General features: G+C 46.6%; 1 protein-coding gene across 3 annotated transcripts in view; it reads right to left on the bottom strand.

Annotated features, from left to right (window-relative positions):
* SYBU (syntabulin) overlaps positions 1–20,549 on the bottom strand; it is a 54,087-nt gene extending 33,538 nt beyond the window's left edge. The window contains exons 1-2 of one of the 3 annotated variants that reach the window (XM_038393283.2): positions 20,307–20,549; positions 18,068–18,278 (exon numbers count right to left, since the gene is read on the bottom strand). In XM_038393283.2, coding sequence (XP_038249211.1) covers positions 18,068–18,278; positions 20,307–20,333 — 238 coding nt within the window. In that variant the 5' untranslated portion in view covers positions 20,334–20,549. Of the gene's footprint in view, positions 1–18,067; positions 18,279–18,552; positions 19,256–20,219 lie in introns of those variants that run through there. The other 2 variants (XM_038393279.2, XM_038393282.1) reach the window with 2 other exon arrangements.
* Between the last annotated feature and the right edge of the window lie 2,509 nt (positions 20,550–23,058).

Below are 23,058 nucleotides of genomic sequence, written 5' to 3'. Positions count from 1 at the left end.
TTGTGATGCCCACAATACATGACTTATTTATTTAAAATAAATATTATATTAAAAAGCCCTGAACCATGATGTCACTTTGAGCCCAGAAATATCCCATGTCCCAGAGAACTCAGTCACTTATTTGTTCTTTCCAAGAGTAAAATAAAGCCAGTATTTTTCACTATTCATTTGCACTGTGCATTCATCTTGTATTGTCTTCATGAATAAAATTCACCACCACACGCTATATGACACGCCCAGATGTACCTATACCTTAACTAAGTACACAGTCATATTTCTGTAACCACTGTTACACTGCAGTTTGCTCATTGTCATGTCTATAATTCAGGTCTGCTTCTGCAATAAGCTCTGCATGGAGAGCAGCTGAAAACCATGTCTACCCAGAGAAGAGGGGTGGAAAGAAAGGGCTAGAATGTGTAATGTTACTGTCTGACTGAGAGTAACGGGCAGCACAGAGCTAGCCTCGGATCAGACCAGAGAATGCTTATTAATCATAATTCCTCTCTTGCTCCCACTTTGTTTTGGGAGGGGAGTAAAGTTATTACATCCTTTTTCGGAAGCATCTTATTCCCGCTATGTGCCTGGTCAGTTACCCTGGCTGATCAGAGCACTCTCTAACCCTTTCCACCCACTTGCTTGCAAGAGTGAGTCTCAGACAAGCTGTCTTTGCTCTTCCCACTGTGGCTGGAACAACCAGCCCTTTACATTGCCAAACAGGGAAGTAAGAAGGGGCATACTTCTCCATACTTCCTGCGCAGCTGAGTAAGAAATATAACAGTCTAGGCAGAGGTGAAAGTAAGCCGGTACGCCCTGGTACAGTGTACCGACAAGAGCCGGTGCGCTGTACGGGGGTGGATCGGCTTCCCCAGGCGCAATTTAAAGGGCCTGCGGCTCCCAGCAGTGGCTGGAGCCCCCAGCCCTTTAAATTGCTGCCCGAGCCCTGGGGTAGCGATGGCGGGGCTGGGGCGGCAATTTAAAGGCTTGGGGCATTAGCGGCGGCCGAGCCCTGGGCCCTTTAAATCATCCCCGGAGCCTCGCTGCCGCTTCCCCAGGGCTCCAGCAGGCTCCGGGGACAATTTAAAGGGCCCGGGGCAGTAGTGGGGGCCGGAGCCCCATCCCCGGAGCCCTGCTGCTGGAGCCCTGGGGAAGCGGCGGCAAGGCTCGGGGGATGATTTAAAGGGCCCAGGGCTCCGGCCGCCGCTACCACCCAGGGCCCTTTAAACCGCTGCCAGAGGCCCAGGCTGCCGCTGTTACCCCGGGGAGGGGGAAGGAAGCACTTGCCAGTACAGGGTGGGCCGGGGCTGGCTCTGACCTCCCTCAGCCCTGCCCCCTCCGCCCGAGGCCCGGCCCCTTCTGGGGGCCAGAGCCGGCCCCAGCCCAGCCCCGTACCGGTAAGTCCCAAGACCTACTTTCACCCCTGAGTCTAGCCCAAAAGTAACAGCAGCCAGTCCAAGTTAGTTCTGGGGGGCTTTGCCTGCTTCTAGCAATGTTGCTGAGTCAGGAGGACAACCATATCTACTTTGTGAATTACCTGCAAGGCCTACAGGTGAAGAGTGTTTGCTAGTAGTCTTTTCCAAGTTAACTAAGAGACTGAGCAGGTGCCTACCTGACCATGCTGCAAACTTCATTAGCTAACACCTGTGACTGCAGCAGATAAATTAAGTTCTACACTAAATTTGTTTGTCTTCTTTTGGTAATTTTGAAGGTACCTATTTCCTACCCCGCAAATAGTCTCAGTTCCTCATAAGATAATGAGACAGTTAAAAGATCTTGCATAATGACAGGTTTCAGAGTAGCAGCCGTGTTAGTCTGTATTCGCAAAAAGAAAAGGAGTACTTGTGGCACCTTAGAGACTAACAAATTTATTAGAGCATAAGCTTTCGTGAGCTACAGCTCACTTCATCGGATCCGATGAAGTGAGCTGTAGCTCACGAAAGCTTATGCTCTAATAAATTTGTTAGTCTCTAAGGTGCCACAAGTACTCCTTTTCTTTTTTTAGAAGATCTATTATACTTTTCAGTCCAGTGCCCTGCTAACACAAGGTTTTTCCTTACATTATATTATCTTGTTCTTTATTTTACTAATTCATATAAATCTCATGATCAAATTCAATACGCAGAGGAGGATAGAAGGTAATTTTCTCAAGATCAATACTAATTTTATTCTGTGAATTAGTCAGCAGGACTCACCAATTTTTACCACATAAACACAGAAAGAGTATGCACAATTTATCTACTGGACATGGATTGGTTCTGCTGAGTGAATTCTTGAATTCTGTGTAAGCAACAAATTTTGCTATTTCTAGAAACACCCTCTCTTCCGAAGCATACCAAAATTTACAAAACCTTAATGCTATATTTAGAATATAGTTTAGACACAAAATATTTTAAACAACAGGGAGAAACTCTATTTTAAAGTATCTCAGGAGCTGATGAAATCCTGTGAAGGTACTTTAGTTTAAAACAAACAAAAGACCCCTAATCACAACTCTGAATTAAAGCACTAAAAACAAAAGCAATAAATGTGCAAAACCAACAACAAATGTAGGAGATAAGAAAGTAGATTAGCAAAAGAAAATACACATTTTGATCAGCAGATAGCTAATACAGCCACTGATAACATACTGCTTTCACGTCCCCATTATAATTAATTTGATTAAGCTCCAAAGCTTGCATTGTGATATGATACTTATCAAGGGAACAAAGTGAACTTGGCACTAATAACAATAAGTCTTCTCTAGTCATATCATTTCTGACCTTTAGACACTTCAACAACCAAGTCAGAGTTTTAACTTCAGCAGCAGAAAATGAATGGTTTTATTGTACTCCTCTTTCCTGTTACTATTTGTTATTTTTAACAAGCTATACACCTAAGGCTTCTGTGTGAACTTGTAATTTAATCATTAGTATGGAAAAAGAGAACCTCTAAACATTTTCTGGATCTAGTTCATGCTGCTAAAGAGACATTTTTTTTCTTAGATGTATCAGATGTACCTTTCAATGCAGTTTCTTCTACAGGATCAAAATGTTCAGTATTGCCAAAAGTAGCAGCTGCACATGCAACAGTACTGTCTATCACAAGGGGCAAGATAACCTCAGCTGTGAGTTGAGAATATACGTCTGCTAATCAGTTTGCAGCTGACCATCCCATTAAAAAAATGGAAGGGGAAGGAAAAACACTGGAAGGGGTATACATTTGCTATCACCTTCAGCCCCCAACTAAAACTCTCCAACGCATCATCAAAGATATACAACCTATCCTGAAGGACGACCCATCACTCTCACAGATCTTGGGAGACAGGCCAGTCCTTGCTTACAGACAGCCCCCCAACCTGAAGCAAATACTCACCAGCAACCACAAAACAAAAACACTAACCCGGGAACCTATCCTTGCAACAAAGCCCGTTGCCAACTGTGTCCACATATCTATTCAGGGGACACCATCATAGGGCCTAATCACATCAGCCACACTATCAGAGGCTTGTTTACCTGCACATCTACCAATGTGATATATGCCATCATTTGCCAGCAATGCCCCTCTGCCATGTACATTGGCCAAACTGGACAGTCTCTACGTAAAAGAATAAATGGACACAAATCAGACATCAAGAATTATAACATTCAAAAACCAGTCGGAGAACACTTCAATCTCTTTGGTCACTTGATTAAAGACCTAAAAGTGGCAATTCTTCAACAAAAAAACTTCAAAAACAGACTCCAACAAGTGACTGCTGAATTGGAATTAATTTGCAAACTGGATACAATTAACTTAGACTTGAATAAAGACTGGGAGTAGATGTGTCATTACACAAAGTAAAACTATTTCCCCATGTTTATTTCCCTCCCCCCTACTGTTCTTCACAGGATCAACTGCTGGAAATGGTCCACCTTGATTATCACTACAAAAGGTTTCCCCCTCCCCCCACTCTCCTGCTGGTAATAGCTCACTTTACCTGATCACTCTTGTTACAGTGTGTATGGTAACACCCATTGTTTCATGTTCTCTGTGTATATAAATCTCCCCACTGTATTTTCCACTGCATGCATCCGATGAAGTGAGCTGTAGTTCACGAAAGCTTATGCTCAAATAAATTTGTTAGTCTCTAAGGCGCCATAAGTACTCCTTTTCTTTTTACAGCAACACAGTAATATATTGACATTAAAATACATCATTATAGCTGCTAAAAATGGTCTAAACAGTGCAGAACTACAAATGACAATAAAAATGATCAGCAAAAGTACATCTAAAGGAAATGTGCAGGATCTGTAAGATATTGCCCCAATATTTGAATTCCTTATAAAATGATAGCTACAACCTAACTCTATGGATGCAGCAGCAGTTGATATACTTTGACAGCATAAAAAAAGATCCTCCTCCATCCTACCTGAATGTTTCTCCTATGACATAATTCCCAGAGGCCTCGACATCATATCACAAAAGCATTTAGACAGGAAGGTCCACAAACTATTTTTAGTCAGACACTTCATGGATCTCCAAAGAAAATGAAGATTTTTCCAATTATCAAAGCTGCTTTTGCTAATTTCTCCCCTATGTCTACAATCCAAAGTGGAAGTCATCACAGTCCCTTGCAGCTGATAAAGATTCTCTATCTTACAAGGTATAAGCAGTTTAGGAATAGAAATAGTGACATTCCCTGTAATATGTTTTAAACCATAATATGCATGGAAAAAAGAAATTGTAAACAATAGTTGGTTCAGTTACAGAAGCTTAAACATTTGGAAATAAAATCCATGAATAATCTTTGCAGGAATAAGTGCCTGATCCTTCAATAGCATAGAATGTTACACTCCACCCATTTTATTAGGCCTGCTATTACAACACAATCTCCAGGTGACAACTAGAATGTATTATATGACAGTGATTATTGTAATAGCAACATCCTTTAAAAAGCATCCAGGGGTCTAGATTCTAATAATAAATGAGAGTGCTGGATATGCCACCCCACAGTCTTTTGTAGTCATATTTTATATACTGGCTGTAAGGCCACCAAAATCCCAGTTTGTGGCTATTGTGACAAAGCTCTGTCCTTGGCTCCGTGGGTCCCGTGTATCCTGGTGGATTTTGCTAGCCTCAGAGGCTCACTGTGACCCTGCACGTAACCCTTCTCTCTCTAGAGACAAGGGTCACAGTCTACTGAGCCATTTTCATCATAAGCCAGCGAGGGAGGTGAGGAGAAGTTAGCCTTCCTTGCACAGTCTGTGTTGTCTCCCAGTCTCAGTGATTAATCAGGGAGCAAAGGTGGGGGGGAGAGAGCCCGGGCCCACCATCTACTCTGGGCTCCAGCCCAGGGACCCTAATAGTATCAGCTATGGTAGCTGACCTTTTAGAAACATGACATGTGCAATTCCCTGGGCTACTTACCCCACAGCAGCCCGCACTTCCTCAAGCTCCACTTCACCCTTACCTCAGGGCCTCCTTCCTTGTGCCAGATATGGTGTGTACTATTCAGCCTCTCCAACAGCGCAACTTCCTCCCACAGCTCCTGACATGCACACTCACCTGACTAACTGTGACGCTTTTAGCTAGTTTCAGCCAGCCCCTAATTGACTTCAGGTGTCCCAATCAACCTAGCCTTCTCCCTGCCTTCTGGAAAGTTCTTAATTGGCCCCAGGTGTCTTAATGGACCTGGCACAGCTGCCATTTCACTTATCCTGGTACCAGGGATTTGTTTAGCCTGGAGCTAATATATCTATCTCCCTCTACTTTTCTATAGCCATCTGGCCTTTCCCCGTCATATATTCCTCCCCTCTACTCAACACCATAGAGTTGGGCATCTCGGGACGCCAGGCAGTATGCTCGTGGCAGACCATCAGCGTTGCCATGGTGGCATCCAGCCCTGTGCCGTATGCAGAACTGGAATGGTTGGAGGGATAAGAACCACCTGGTGACCCCTTGTATTCTTTTCCTTATTCCGTTGCATCCACTGGAGGGGTGCATGGTCCATCACAAGAGTAAATCGCCAGCCTAAGAGGTAATAATGCAGTGTCTCCATAGCCCATTTGACAGCAAGGCATTCTCTCTCGACTACTGCGTATTTCTGTTCTCTTGGGAGAAGCTTTCTGCTTAGGTAGAGGATCAGGTGTTCCTCTGCTCCCACCATTTGCAACAGAACTGCCCCCAACCCCACCTCAGAAGCGTCTGTTTGTAAAATAAATTCCGTTAAAGTCCGGGGCTATGAGTACGGGGTCATTACAGAGGGCCGTCCGAAGGTCTGTAAATGCCCCCTCTGCTCCGTCGGTCCATTTTACCATGTCTGGACCTCGGGCCTTCACCAGATCTGTTAGGGGACTTGCCCTAGTGGCGAAGTGGGGAATAAAACGTCGGTGGTAGCCTACCATGCCTAGGAATGCAAGGACCTGCTTCTTTTGGGTCGGCCTGGGCCAGTTTTGAATTGCCTCTAGCTTACTCATTTGGGGCTTCACTATGCCCCTTCCCACAATATATTCCAGGTACCTAGCCTCTGCTAACCCTATGGCGCATTTAGCAGGATTAGCAGTGAGGCCACCCCGCCTTAAGGTGCGCAGTACTTCCTCAACTTTCGCCAAGTGGATTCCCCAGTCTGGCGTATGGATGATGATATCATCTAGGTATGCAGCTGCATAACTAGTATGGAGGCGCAGCAGCTTATCCATGAGGCGCTGGAATGTGGCTGGGGCCCCATGTAGCCCAAAAGGGAGGACGGTGTACTGGAATAGCCCATCCGGGGTGGAGAACGCGGTCTTTTCTTTAGCTTCTTTGGTCAGAGGAATCTACCAGTACCCTGTTGTCAGATCCAGTGTAGTCAAGAATCAGGCACTACCCAGTCGATCAACCAGTTCGTCGATGCGTAGTATGGGGTATGCATCAAACTGAGATATTTCATTCAGTTGGTGAAAGTCATTACAGAATCTCATGGTACCGTCAGATTTAGGCACTAGAATAATTGGACTGGACCACTGACTGTAAGATTCTTCAATAACCCCTAATTCTAACATTTTCTTTATTTCGACCTTGATTTCTTCTCTTTTGGCTGCTGGGATTCGGTAGGGTCTCAATGTTACCTTGGCTCCGGGGATCGTGCAGATATGGTGATAGGTCTCAGTCATCCACCCTGGTTTTGTAGAGAACACATCTGTTATGATTAATCATGTCAGCTGCCTCGATCTTTTGGTTCGGCGTCAAGTCGGATGATTTCCTCACTTGTTCATGTAAGTTATCCTCCTGGGGAAGGGTCTCCTGCATGACTAAGCATGCCTCTCGATCGTGCCAAGGTTTTAGAAGATTGATGTGGTAAATTTGGTCCGATTTCCGGCGGCCTGGCTGCCGCACCTTATAGTTCACCTCTCCAATGGCTTCGATTATCTCGTAGGGTCCCTGCCACTGGGCCAACAGTTTACTTTCTGCTGTGGGCACCATTACCATCACTCGATCCCCTGGTTGGAACTGTCGAAGCTTCGCTTGGTGGTTATAATGGGTTCATTGGGTCTCCTGTGCTCTCTCCAAGTGTTCCCGTACAATGGGCATAACTCGGGCTATCCGATCTCTCATCTCGCAGTACATGCTCAACTATGTTCCTTCTGCAATTTGGCTCCTCTGGCTATATCCAATATGCCCTGAGGGTGGCATATAGTAGTTCGAATGGAGAGAAACCTGTGGAGGCTTGAGGAACCTCCCGGATGGCGAACATGAGGTAAGGCAATAGGGTATCCCAATCTTTCCCATCCCGGCTCACCACTTTCCTGATCACCACCTTGAGGGTCCTATTGAACCTTTCCACAAGGCCATCTGTTTGCGGGTGGTATACAGAGGTCCGTAGGGCTTGTACATGGAGCAATGAACAGAGATCTTTCATCAACTTGGACATGAAAGGTGTCCCTTGATCAGTCAATATCTCCTTGGGTAGCCCAACCCAGGCAAAGATCTGTACTAGCTCCTTAGCTATTGTCTTGGAAGCTGTGTTGCGCAGGGGAACAGCTTCCGGGTACCGGGTTGCATAGTCCAGTACAACAAGCACATGTTGGTCAAGCTGTCTTCTCTAGGGGCCCTACCAGATCCATGGCTATCCGTTCAAAAGGAACCTCTATTATTGAAAGAGGTATCAAAGGAGCCTGCAAGTGCGGGCAAGGGCTGTGTAACTGACACTCGGACAAGAGGTGCAGTATTGCTGGACATCTTCAAGTACTCCAGGCCAGAAGAACCTCCGCAGGATCCATGCCTGGGTTTTCTCTACCCCTAGATGTCCTCCAAACAGGTGACTGTGGGCAAGACTCAATATGGCTTTTTGATGTTTTCGTGGCACCAGAAATTATTGAATCTCTTGCTCCTGCATTTGCACCACGCGGTACAGGAGATCTTTCTTCACTATAAAGTAAGGTCGGGATCCCGGACCTTCCCATCCACGGGTATCCCATTGATCTCGGCCTGGCATTATCATATCTGGGGTCCTCCGCCTGGTCCTGCCCAAAAGTCTCTCTCCCGGGACTAACCTGCCCAAGCTCCCAGGGGCCAGCTTCTGCTTCTTCCAACGGCTCACCGCCGTCATGGCTGGGGGCAGCTTCCGGCTCATCTTCTGTGATGGAAGTTTCTCTGTTGACTGCTTGCGTCCATCTGCCTAGTAGGGAGGTCTTCTGGCCCTGGGTCAGGATCCGGGTTCCCAAGGCCTTCGTGGCCTTCCTCTCTTTTTTTGTCTTCCGGATCTTTCGGGGGGCTGAAAACAGATCCTGAGAAATCTCAGCGAACATCGGGGGTTGACATTCCCCCGGTGATGAGTCGCTGTCCTCAGGGTCCCCACCTCCCTCCAGCCTCTCCGTGGGGAGTAAATTATCAAACCCTGGATAGTCCCTCCCAATGACTACAGGATATGGGGGTTTAGGAACTATGCCCACGGTCACCTCAATGGGGTTTCCCTGAACCTCTATTTCCACTGGGATGGTGGGGTAATGGCTCACAGCCCCATGCACGCACATCACTGCTACGCGTTTGGCTTGTAGTAGCTGACTACTTTTTACCAGCTTACCCAATATGAGGGTGATAGCACTCCCAGAGTCCACAAGCGCTGTAGTCTCTGCTCTATTTATCCTCACTGGCCTGGAGTAATTATGCGGGACTAATGCGACCCCCCCGAGGTGGATAAGGGAGTATGGGACCTCCCAATCCCCCAAGTTACATTGCAAAGGCTTCTTGGTGCTGGGACACTGGGCTGCTATGTGTCCCCACTCCCCACATGCATAACATCTATAATTGCTTTTAATCACTCCCCTATCCCGGGGGTTAGGGGGTTTAGTCCCGGGGTTCCCCCCATTCAGGCCAATCCCTTCCTTCTGGGGTCCCCATTGGTTTTCGCCCCCCCCCCTTCTTCCACCTAGGACTCCCTGGGGGTTTGGCTGCCCAACCTTCCAGGGTTGGGGTCAGGTGCTTGCTTCGAAAGGGGCCTTCCTTGGGTAGTCAGGTCAGTTCCCTGGCTGTCATCTGTCTTTCTACCAGTGTGATCATCTCGTCGTACGTGAACGGATCATTCTGGCCTACCCATTTGCGGAGATCTGGCGGCAGTCCCCGCATATAATAGTCAATGACCAGGATCTCCAAAAATCTCCTCTGGCCTGTACACCTCGGGCTGTAACCACTTCCGCAAGGTGTATGAGGTCGAATAGCTGGGGCCTCAGGGGTTTGTTCTCCTGATATTTCCACTCACGGCACCTTTGGGCCCTTTCCGCTGCCGTTACCCCTGATTGTGCTAGGATCTCTGCCTTTAGACAGGTATAGTCAGTGGCATCTGTGGCAGGCAAATCAAAGTAGGCCTTCTGGGCTCTCCACACAAAAATGGGGCGAGAATGCTGGTCCACTGCTCCTGGGGCCACGCCTCACGCTGAACAGTCCTTTCGAATGAGAGGAGATATGCCTCTACATCATCTCCTGACGTCATCTTTGGCAGACAACCAGTGGCCCTCAGCGTTCGCGTCCTCTTGGACCCCTGGGCCTGGGTGGTGAGGCTCTTCAGCTGGTCCACCACCTCTCAAGAGGGCATGATCTTGGGTCGCCTGGCTCCTCAATAATTGATTGGTTTCCTGCTGTAGCCACATAGACTCCTGTTGTTTCATTGCCTGAACCCGGGTGGCCTCCTGCTGGGCTGCTGTGGCTCGTACCAGAGCTCTTACCACCTCCTCCATTGTGGTACAAAGCAAACAAACAAACCAAAAAAAAAAAATTCAAAACCCCAGTGCACTTTTTTTTTTAAACCGCTTTCCGCCACACTGTGAACGAAGTCCCACTCCTGACACCAGTTGTGACAAAGCTCTGTCCTTGCCTCCGTGGGTCCCGCGTTTCCTGGCGGATTTCGCTAGCCTCAGAGCTATGACCCTGCTCATAACCCTTCTCTCTCTAGAGACAAGGGTCACAGTCTACTGAGCCATTTTCATCATAAGCCAGCGAGGGAGGTGAGGAGAAGTTAGCCTTCCTTGCACAGTCTCTCAGTCTATCTTTCCTTGTCTCCCAGTCGCAGTGATTAATCAGGGGGCAAAGGTGGCGGGGGGGGGAGCCCGGGCCCACCCTCTACTCTGGGCTCCAGCCCAGGGACCCTAATAGTATCAGCTATGGTAGCTGACCTTTTAGAAACATGACATGTACAATTCCCTGGGCTACTTCCCCCACAGTAGCCTTCACTTCCTCAAGCTCCATTTCACCCTTACCTCAGGGCCTCCTTCCTTGTGCCAGATATGGTGTGTACTACTCAGCCTCTCCAACAGCGCAACTTCCTCCCACAGCTCCTGACATGCACACTCACCTGACTAACTGGGAGGCTTTTAACTAGTTTCAGCCAGCCCCTGATAGGCTTCAGGTGTCCCAATCAACCTAGCCTTCTCCCTGCCTTCTGGAAAGTTCTTAATTGGCCCCAGGTGTCTTAATTGACCTGGAGCAGCTGCCATTTCACTTATCCTGGTACCAGGGATTTGTTTAGCATGGAGCTAATATATCTATCTCCCACTACTTTTCTATAGCCATCTGGCCTTGCCCCATCACACTATGAATCACTGCATAACCCTACCCAGTGTTTTGTGGGGGACAGTTGTGATGGTGGAGGATGAAGGCTCCAAGATTTGCATGACATCTCTCAATCCTAATATTCTGCTGTCTCTATACATGTGGAACTCCTATTGATGCCAGTGGGAGAGTAATTTATCAGGATCAAGATAAGACAAGCAGATTTTGTTTTTAAAATACCACAGAATCTCCTATGATGGAACGTGTTCTCTTTATTCAGCAGTATTTTGGGCTTCTTTGGGATTAAGGACAAAGTTCTTTCACTCTGTTTAAACCTTGCAATACTTGTTGATACACATGACACCATTTAACTCAATACAAATTTGTATTAAAACCATTTTAAAACAAAATATCTTGGATTAAGTATTTTTAATGAAAGATACAAACACAGCACTTCTTAACAATGAATTAAGTCATTTTTGTTATCAGCATACACAGAGGGGACAAACCTGGGCTCCAGAAAGGGGAAGATGCTAGGTGCTTGTTTCCAAAACCCACTGAAGTCAATAGGAACCTTTCCACTGACTTCAGTAGGCTCTAGCTCAGGCCTTTAGAGCTCACAGTGCTGACTGATATGTAGAGCAGATGACAGGGACATTCAGAAGGTCAAATGTGTTGGCTTCCCAAGCAGTTGTACGGTGCAGTGGTACAAGGGCAGTCATTTTGTACAAGGCAACAGTGGAGGGAGAGAGAGAAGTAGGCCGGAGTCTGCACTTCCGTACATATAAACTTTTTTAACCTCCACATTTAAAACCTCTCTCTAGAAAAATATAAACACTAACCAGTAAACTAACTAAATTCCCAAATCATTCCTGTGCCCTAGCAGGAGACCCTCCAAGTAAAGAGCACTGAAAAATGGACACAAAGGACCAAATGCTGCTCTTGAATAAGAGCCACAAGTGTGTATATGAAAGCAGAATTTGGCCCTATGTATTTAGAAAATGAAGATCAAGGTGCCACACAGCTATGCCAGATAAAGCATAGCTCTGGGTCTCACAAACAAACTATAAGCTGGCTAGATTGTCGGGTTCAATGGGTAGTGATCAACTACTCAATGTCTAGTTGGCAGCAGGTATCAAGGGCTGGTCCTGGGGCCAGTTTTGTTCAACCTCTTTATTAATGATCTAGATGATGGGATGGATTGCACCCTCAGCAAGTTCGCGGATGACACTAAACTGGGGGGAGAAGTAGATACGCTGGAGGGTACGGATAGGGTCCAAAGTGACCTAGACAAATTGGAGGATTGGGCCAAATGAAATCTGATGAGATTCAACAAGGACAAGTGCAGAGTCCTGCACTTAGGATGGAAGAATCCCATGCATCGCTACAGGCTGGGGACCAACTGACTAAGCAGGAGTTCTGCAGAAAAAGACCTGGAGATTACACTGGATGAGAAGCTGGATATGAGTCAGTGTGCCCTTGTTACCAGGAGGACTAACGACATATTGGGCTGCATTAGTAGGAGCATTGCCAGCAGATCGAGGGAAGTGATTATTCCCCTCTATTCGGCACTGGTGAGGCCACATCTGGAGTATTGTGTCCAGTTTTGGGCCCCCCACTACAGAAAGGATGTGGACAAATTGGAGAGAGTCCAGCAGAAGGCAACGAAAATGATCAGGGGGCTGGGGCACATGTCTTACAAGGAGAGGCTGAGAGAACTGGGCTTGTTTAGTCTGCAAAAGAGAAGAGTGAAGGGGAATTTGATAGCAGCCTTCAACTACCTGAAGGGGGGTTCCAAAGAGGATGGAGCTCGGCTGTTCTCAGTGGTAGCAGATGACAGAATAAGGAGCAATGGTCTCAAGTTGCAATCGGGGAGGTCTAGGTTGGATATTAGGAAACACTATTTCACCAGGATGGTGGTGAAGCACTGGAATGGGTTACTTAGGGAGATGGTGAAATCTCCATCCTTAGAGGTTTTTAAGGGCCGGCTGGACAAAGCCCAGGCTGGGATGATTTAGTCCTGCTTTGAGCAGGGGTTGGACTAGATTACCTCCTGAGGTCTCTTCCAACCCTAATCTTCTATGATTCTAAGACCTGGGTGTATTGGTTGATCACAGGAAAACCTACCCTGTGAATGGAGACTCAATGAGCTTGGATTGTTTAGCCCAACCAAAAGAAGGATGAGGGGAGACCTGATTGCTCTTTATAAATACATCAGAGTGATAAATACCAGGGAGGGAGAGGAGTTATTTAAGTTTAAGTGCTAATGTTTACATTTATTTAAGTTATTTAAGTTTATTTAAGCGCTAATGTTGACACAAGAACAAATGGATATAAATTAGCCAACAAGTTTAGGCTTGAAATTAGACAAAAGTTTCCAACCGTCAGTGGAGTGAAGTTCTGGAACAACCTTCCAAGAGGTGTTATAGGGGCAAAAAAACCCTAAAATGGCTTCAAGACGGTCCTTGATAAGTTTGTAATGAGGACTGTATGATGAGATTGCCTACACTGCCATGTGGCCCATCTGTGACTGCTAGTAGCAAATATTCCCAATGGCTGGAGATAGATGGGCACTAGATGGGGAGGGCTCTGAGTTACTACAGAGAATTCTTTCCCAAGTGTCTGCCTGTGGGTCTTGCTGACATGCTTAGGGTCCAATTGATTGTCATATTTGGGGTCGGGAAGCAATTTTTCCCCAGGTCAGATTGGCAGAGACTCCAGGGGTTTTTGCCTTCCTCTGCATCATGGGGCATAGGTCATTTGCATGTTTAAACTAGAGTAAATGGTGGATTCTAACTTGAAGTCTTTAAATCATTATTTGAAGACTTCAGAAACCCAGCCAGAGGTTCTTGGTCTATTATAGCCCCAGGAGGGGGGTGTGTGAGGTTCTGTGGCCTGTGAGTGCAGGTGGTCAGACTGGATAATCATGATGGTCCTTTCTGGTCTTAAAATCTATGAGTCTAAATGGAGTTGTACACACAAATCAAGAGTAACACTCCACCCTCAGTGTCTTATTACTTAGAAAGTAGATTCATTAGCTGGCATTCTCAAAGAAGTCTTTAGGAAACCTTAATTTTCCTTTGGGGCAGCTGTAGAAATGGGCCATAAACTGGATTATTTGTCTATCAGTTTAAAGTGTGCACCTTTCTCCTGATTGACAAGGTTAGTCTGGTGTGTAGTTCAAAGCCAAAAGTATAATTTATGAGGAAAACATGCAAAACATGGGGAAATACTCAGTAGTAATATAACCAGCTTATGTTGCTGGGAGAATGTTTTTCACAGCTTGACATTTGAATCCTATGGCTGACATCCAAATCAAAGGAGAGCAGAGGCTTGGGGAAGAGAAGTGCTTCGCTGTCAGCTGACAAGCAGCACCTATTAAAGCCATGCAAACTTATTTAATAAATATTACATACTATAAATACTGCTATACAAATGTATGTTGCCTGACCTGTTTCCAGAAAGAATATCTAAAATACATTGGACAGAAGCAGTCTATACCTCAAAATCTGTTTTTATCAAGAATTTAATAGATAGGTATGTTAATACCCATACACCATATCTTTGTGTGAATTTGGAAAGGGCTCCTACCACAAATTGAATGAGTACATTATACTAATACTGTTAAATATGCAATAAGTTGCATAAACATATATTAAGGTCCCTGATAAGGAGTCTTCCAGAAGAGAAAGGGGGAAATGATTCCCCAACCTTAAATCTGAGCTCAGCAAATATTAATATCCCTCCCCCAGTGCAGAGTTTACAGAGCAAAATTAAGTGTCTTTTTTGCACTGTTGAGTGGTATTTCCTTCCCTGATGCCTGCCTACCTCCATGATTGCAGCACTATTAGTGTTCCCAGAGGTCCTGAACCCTTTTATTTTCTGCCCACTGCCTGCCTGAAACAACATTAGCAGGCCCCAGAAGATTCTGCTCCTGTCAGTTACAGAAGGAGAAGAACTTGAAGCCTTCTGGTATGTATGAAGGCCAGTGCAAGCAGACAAGGAAAATTAACAGGCTCAGAAGCTCTGGGGATACAAACAGCAGTGCCATATGCACAGTGAGCTAGAGAGGAGAGCTGATTCTCTATTTTTTAAAAAGGGCTTTCCATAGTAGAAGAGCACAGTGTCAATGATACGGGAAGAAGGGCGGGTAGAGACTTTTCAAGTGAAGGGGTGAAGGGAAAGGAATTATTCCAGGTGTTGATTCACTTGCAGTTGCTATTTACCAGTTAGGTAATTTTTTTCATTTTGGATTTCTCATGTCTGTAATGGCGGTTATGAGAGGGAGGGTTCTAGATCTTTCACTCTAATGTTCACAGGCTTTTTTCATCACCAGAATGTTGACCTCCTGATGATCTTTCCACCTCTCCCAAAGTTATTACTTGTTAAGCTTAACCACCATTGCTTTGTATATCACTTTTAAACCAAAAAGATGACAGGTCCCTGTTCTGAGGTCCTTACAATCCAAACTGGACACAACATGGCAAGGGATGACCATAAACAAAAGTTGGGAAGGAGGTACCAGAGGCCGAGGGAGACAAGAGTGACCAATCTCAATGTGCATTTATTGTTATGTTATGCATGCATCTTGTAAGTTCCTCTTTTTAAAGAATACATGCTTTAAAATTGGAGGACAGTTAGGCAAGGCCAGGCTGGTGATCAGTGATAAGTTTTTAAATGAAAGCAGCAAGTATTGAGGAGGCCTCTGTCAAGTCAAATTGTGTAGTGCACAATGTTGGAGAGGATGTTCCAGGCAAACCAAAGGGGTGACATGAGGAAAGGCACACAGCGACAAGTAGGAAAAAACAACGAGCATCAAGATGAACTAGCATAGGGCATGTGGAGTGAATAAGAGATGATTAGAGACAGGATGCAGACATTAAAAACTGTGCAAGGCCTTGAAGAGAAAGAGCTTGAATATTGTACTTCTGAATATTACTGTAATTGGTGCCTTAGAAATGTCAAAACAGCGGATTATATATATATATATATATATATATATATATACACACACACACACACACACCGAAGGAGGTAAGAAGCTATTATGGGGATTCAAAGAGAGGATTTTTATGGTTGGAGCAGCAGCAAATAGTTTTGGTTGTTGTACATTGGATGGACTTCAAAAATCAGAGATGAAAATAAGGCAGACCAGAAAAGAGAATGTTGCAGTAGTCACAGTGAGAGACTGTTGCGGCATGGGCAAAGGTTCTGGCACTAGTGAAGAAGGGACAAATTTTGGAGATATTATTTTAAAAATATAATTCTAAAAGGCTCCATTTTAAAAACAATTTCAATGGAAGTTTCCTTTAGGCAACTCCTATATCCTGTGTACAGTAATATGTGAGGAAATATATAAACTCAAATTAAAAAAGCAATAAATGGATATTGAAAATATTATTCCTATCTAAGAAAGGTAACTATTTTTGCATGTATTTTAACTATTCTACCACTGTTTAGAGAAAACAATACAAAATAATTTGGATCTAATTTTGGAGGGAAAATCAGAATTCCCATTAGAAATTATTCTATTCTAGCGTCACTTGGAAAAAATAATTGCATCTTGTGGTTTGGTGGTTTTGTGAATGGACAAAAAAAGGAAATTCAGGAAGTTACTCTGACAATTTAAGAATAACAAAATACCTGTTATAACTACGATGTTGTGATTAGCTGGAAAAATTCTATAAGAAAAATTAAAACCTAAAATCAACTCTCTCCCCTCAAAAAAAGTCTTCAAAATGAGTACTTGCATAGTGTGTACCAAAGAATTAAAAGAAATAGTCCCTGATTCTGCAAAAATATTTGAACATACATTACTTTGCACACTGTGAGTACTCCCACAGAATCAATAGGGCTATTCACAATGCATAAAATTAAGTATGTGCATAAGTTTTGCAGGATAGGATCTGAAAGTATGCTAGATTCTATAGAAGCAATTGCATAATATTAGATATTTGGTTTAAAATATTATGTCATAAAGGATAATTAGATATGTATTTTAAAAAAGTCTCACAAATGTCAGTCTTAGCAAAAGACCTCCCATGTACTGTAGTTCAAGAATTATAGTTTATTTTAGCCATCTGATACATCTCTGAGCCATTGCACTTTCCACAGGACCTGTGTCCTGTATGCTGTATGGGTAGCTACATATGTTCCAGATTTCAGAGTAGCAGCCGTGTTAGTCTGTATTCGCAAAAAGAAAAGGAGTACTTGTAGCATCTTAGAGACTAACAAATTTATTTGAGCATAAGCTTTCGTGAGCTACAGCTCACTTCATCGGATGTTCCAGAATGTTCCAGTAATCAATGCAGCATCTTTACATTTCTTTGGAAGAAGGTTGAACTTTCAAACAATGTTAATTTCATTTTAACACTAAAGACTGCAGCCACCATTTTTCTGCCTGGCCACATTGGTTTATATTCTGCTACCAATCCACATATAGAACACTACATGAAATCAGAGTGGAGTTCTGTACAAAAAAAATCAACCACAGTACATGACCTCGGTCTGTAATCCACTACGGCAACTAGCCCTCCTGTTCTACATATCTAGCTCCTTTGGCCTCAGGTTTTTCCACATTCTCTAGATAAACATCATAGTTTTTAAGACTCTTTCTTCATCTAAATGTATCTCTAATAAACTGTTCTGTTGCAATAAAGATGCCAACTTTTTAGCAAAGGATAGGAAAGAAAAGCCTTTAGAATTTGAAATGGAAACATCTGGTGTCACTTACAGACATGTATGAAAAAAACAGATAGTGGAAATCAATTTTTATTTTTGTCTGCAAAGCACTATGCATGCCTAAGGCATCATTTATAATTCAATAAATAATCATAAACAAATACGGCATTAAATGTTCTCACTATCCCCATCAGTGACTATACTAAGCATATAAAGAAAAGCAATTGCATGCCAACGTATTATTACTCTCCAAACACGTTACATACACAGGACCTGATTCTCCAATCATTAACACAAACGTCACATATGTCAATGGAGTTATTCTTAATTTACCCTGGGGTTAAATGAGAGGAAAATCAGGCCAGACATCTCTGTTTTTGCACAACCACTGTGTGTCTGATGATGGTACCTGAACAGAAGCTGTTGCTGCTGATGGTCCTTGCTGAGCCTCCAGAAGAACTGCGGGGGTTGAACTGTCTACTCTCCTCCTCTGAGAAGGGTGACTCAGAGGCTGGGGACACTTTCTGTTGTTGTTGCTGCTGCTGGGATACATAAGGCCGAAGGAGCAGGCGGGGGATGCGGCTGCGGGAGATCTCCTTCTCCTGCTGCAGTTTCTGCTCCTACTCAAAAACAAACAAGGTGAACATAACAAGATACGATCTACATAAGTATCATTCCCTGCTGTGTAACTCCCAATCATAAACACCCTCCCAAATACCCCAGGAGTAAACTCCCATCCACAACCTCCCCTCAAATGCCGCAGGACAAACCTCTTCCACACAACTCCCCCACAAATGCCCCAGTGTAACCTCTTCCACATAAGCACCCATCATCCCAAGTACCCCAGGAATAACCTATCCTAACTCATATTTGAGCTCCCCTCCTTACACATACATTGATGGAGACTCCTTTATGGGGAAGGCTCGGGGGAGATGACAGCTGCATCTGTCTCTTCAGAGACAACAGAGGGTGGACATGATAACAATTTTCAAATGCATAAAAGGTTGTTACAAAGAGGGGGGTGAAAAATTGTTGTCCTTAACCTCTGTGAATAGGATAAGAAGCAACAGGCTTAAATTGCAGCAAAGGAGATTTAGGTTGGACATTAGGAAAAACTGCCTAACTATCAGGGTAGTAATCACTGGAATAAATTGCCTAGGGAAGTTGTGGAATCTCCGACATCGGAGGTTTTTAAGAACAGGTGAGACAAACATCTGTCAGGAATGATCTAACTATTACTTAGTCCTCCCTTGAGTGCAGAGGACTGGACTAGATGACTGACTGAGGTCCCTTCCACTGCTACATTTCTGTGATTCTGTGACTCAGCCCCTTTCACCCAGTGATGGTGGCAGTAATTTCTCCTCCTGCTCTCTGCACGGCAGAGGGTGGAAGGTGGCCCCCAATGAATACCGCCTGCCTGGTCTTTGCTGATTGAATAAAGGGCCTGGATACCATCTCTCCAGGGCTACTCCTGACTCAGGGCCCCCAGCCCTTCACTGCCAGCCCCGATCCCCCCTCCTCAGAGCCCCCTGCTAGCCCTGACCACCCAGCCTCAGAAGCCCCCCACCCTGCCAGCCCCGACTCCTCTCCTCAGATCCCCCTGCCGGTCCTGACCCCTCGCCAGCCTCGATTCCCCCCTCAGGGCCTCCTGCCAGCCCTGATACCTCCCCCAACCTGGAGGCCCCCTCGAGCCCCCCCCGCCCCAGTCAGCCCTGATCGCCCTTCCTCACAGCCTCCTGCCAGCCCCGATCTCCCCTCCTCAGACCCCCCTGTCATCCCCGATCCCCCCTCCTCAGACCCTCGATCCTCCCTACCTCAGACCCCCTCCCCGCCAGCCCTAATCCCCCTCCCTTCAGACCCCCCAATCTTCCTTCCCCAGACCCCCCGCCAGCCCCGATCTCCCTCCTCCTGTCATCACCGATCCCCCCTCCTCAGACCCTCGATCCTCCCTTCCTCAGACCCCTCCCCGCCAGCCCCAATCCCCCTCCCTTCAGACCCCCCAATCTTCCTTCCCCAGACCCCCTGCCAGCCCCGATCTCCCTCCTCCTGTCATCCCCGATCCCCCCTCCTCAGACCCTCGATCCTCCCTTCTTCAGACCCCTCCCCGCCAGCCCCAATCCCCCTCCCTTCAGACCCCCCAGTCTTCCCTCCCCAGACCCCCCGCCAGCCCCGATCCCCTTCCTCCTGTCATCCCCGATCCCCCCTCCTCAGACCCTCGATCCTCCCTTCCTCAGACCCCTCCCCGCCAGCCCCAATCCCTCTCCCTTCAGACCCCCCAGTCTTCCCTCCCCAGACCCCCCGCCAGCCCCGATCTCCCTCCTCCTGTCATCCCCGATCCCCCCTCCTCAGACCCTCGATCCTCCCTTCCTCAGACCCCCTCCCCGCCAGCCCTAATCCCCCTCCCTTCAGACCCCCCAGTCTTCCCTCCCCAGACCCCCCCGCCAGCCCCGATCTCCCCCTCCTCAGACCCCCGCCGCCCCAGCCCCCTCCTCAGACCCCCCCCCGATCCAATCCCCGTCCCCGCCAGCCCCTTCCCGCCGCCTGCGCGTCTCCCCCCGCACCTGTCCTCCTGTCACCCGGGGTCCGCCTCCCGGGACTCGCCCCCTGCGGCCAAAGCGCTCCGGGGCCGCCTCGCCGGCCCTGCTCACCTTGCTGCCCCCGCGGAGCGGTCCCATCGCGACCCTGCGTCCGTCGGGCGCGGCCCGGGGGCACCTGGCTGGGAGAGAGCGGACAGGAGAGGCGCTGAGCCAGGGCTGCCGCAGGGACCCGCCGCTCTCCGCCCCGCCCAGCGCGCGGCTCCCCGGCCCCGACACGTGGTGCCGCCGCCGCCGCCCGGCTCCGCAGCCGCCCGACGGGCGGGCCCGCTCCCTGCTGCCCGGGGCGCTCCCGCGCAGCCGGCGGGCGGGGCTCGGTTCCTGCCCCGGCGGTTCCCCCGGTCACCGAGCCCAGGGGGCGACCCCCGGGGGCCCGGCTCTGCCACTGCCGGCCAGGTGCAGCCCCCGGCCGCCTGGAAGCTCGGCTCCCCCCCGAGCCCGCCCCTGCGGAGCCAGGCCAGCGCGGCCTCCGGGCTGGGAGCGGCCAGTGCCGACAGCGGCAGCCTGCGGTGGACGGGTGGCAGCAGGCGCCTCTCCCGGCATGAAGTGCAGGAAAGGAAGGCCGGAGCTAGTTACAATTCCCCGTCCCCGCCTTTGGCGCTAGGAAGGCAGCCAAGGCCCTAGAAGGGGGGGGGGGGGGGGGGTTGCAACTTCATCTTTAAGCAACACGTTGCAAGGTCCCTAACAATGCATCCGATGAAGTGAGCTGTAGCTCACGAAAGCTTATGCTCAAATAAATTGGTTAGTCTCTAAGGTGCCACAAGTCCCCCCTTTTCTTTTTGCGAATACAGACTAACACGGCTGCTACTCTGAGACCTGATTGCTGTAGGTGTCTCTCCTCCGTGCTTCATGTCCGTTGGCCCAGGGCCCAGCTTTACTCAGCCGAGGGGGACTACTCGATTGAGTAAGAGGTTTTCTAGGTTTCAGAGGAGCAGCCGTGTTAGTCTGTATTCGCAAAAAGAAAAGGAGGACTTGTGGCACCTTAGAGACTAACAAATTGATTAGAGCATAAGCTTTCGTGAGCTACAGCTCACTTCATCGGATGCATCGGATGCTGTAGCTCATGAAAGCTTATGCTCTAATCAATTTGTTAGTCTCTAAGGTGCCACAAGTCCTCCTTTTCTTTTAGGTTTTCTAGGGTCGGAGTTTCAGCCTTATGCTGATCTGTGCGGGGGAGGAAGCTCTGGGGCCTCTGCCTAGGGAGCTGTCTGTTGGGGCCGCTCTGCTTACAGGGTCAGCGCCGCTTACACTGTACAACGCTTCGGGGGGATTGTGTTTTCATAGACTGTGCCCAATACAATGGGACGCCAATTCGGATCGGGATTTCTGGGTGCTTCTGTAATATAAATGTTAAATAACAGTGAGTGCTTAAAAATAGCTGTTCAGAAATCAGTCCTTTTTTGTGGCGCAATGGGAACCATATAGGCATCAGAGTGGAAGGAGATGTGCTTCTCAAAACCTGCAGGAGCAAACGTTGAACCTTCTACTTTGCACTGACAGAAGTTGTCAGGCTGGTTGTTTAATACACAAACAATTAGATTACTAATTTATTAACCGAATAGTGGGATTAGATCCACATCTTCTCCTTTGCTCCAAGCTGTGTTCTGCCGGTTAAAATCAAGCCAGCCAGTACCTGACATTGCCAATATTCTCCTGTAAATCACAGAGGTGAGGGGGTGATTATATTTATAAACTACTTTGAAATCCTTGGGCGAAAGGTGCTGTATAGTTGGAAAATATTACACAGATGTATTTATTTGAATATACATTCATAGGCAGCCAGGCAGAAACACATCAGGAAATGTCCCAGACATGCACCTCTTGCAGTGACACCAGAGTCCCCATTGAAAGTGAAAGACTGCAACCTTACATCTAAACCACAGAAATAGAAATTCAGTCCTCATCCCACTATAAAATGGGGTCCTCTTGTGTGTTTCTCTAGTGAGCTGTACATGGCATGTGTGCATAGATCCCCCATATGCGCCAGCAAAGCTGTTGCTGCAATAGAAACAGCAGATTAGCTGTGCAGCATTGCCATCACCATAGCAACTCAGCTAAGGAAAAGATGATTTAATATTCAGTCACAGCCCTCTCCATAGTATTTCCATTTGGAGCTCAAATCAGTTGCCTTCCTGATGTTCTGAGAAACAAGTTATATACAAAATGAAGTCTTCATGCTACCTTAAGATTCCTAAGTGTATATCCCCTTTTATCTCTTTGGGATATTTTTGCAGAAACATTTCCAAAGTAACATTAAAGTGATGAAAGAGTCATTAATGTTCAAGCAAACATGTTATTCCCAACATTCCATATAAATGGGTATAATTCCAAGGATTTAAAGTCATATATTTGTTCAAATAATATTTACAGTCCACTAGATAATCATCATCATGGAATACAGGAGAGATTCCAGAGGACTGGAAAAGGGCAAATATAGTGCCAATCTATAAAAAAGGGAAATAAGGACAATTTGGGAAATTACAGACCAGTCAGTTTAACTTCAGTACCCAGAAAAGATAATGAAGTAATCAATTTGCAAACACTTAGAAGATAATAAGGTAATAAGTAACCATCAGCATGGATTTGTCAAGAATAAATTATATCTAACCAACCTAATAGCTTTCTTTGACAGGGTAACAAGTCTTGTGGATAGGGGAAAAGTGGTAGATTGGTATATCTTGACTTTAGTAAGGCTTTTGATACTGTCTCGCATGGCCTTCTCGTAAACAAATTACAGAAATACAACGTGGTGGAGCTACTGTAAGGAGGGTTCGTAACTGGTTGAAAAACCGTTGCCAGAGAGTAG

Source organism: Dermochelys coriacea, chromosome 2 (assembly GCF_009764565.3).
Source record: "Dermochelys coriacea isolate rDerCor1 chromosome 2, rDerCor1.pri.v4, whole genome shotgun sequence".
Classification (NCBI taxonomy): Eukaryota; Metazoa; Chordata; order Testudines; family Dermochelyidae; genus Dermochelys; species Dermochelys coriacea.
This window is presented reverse-complemented; position numbering and strand designations above follow the sequence as displayed.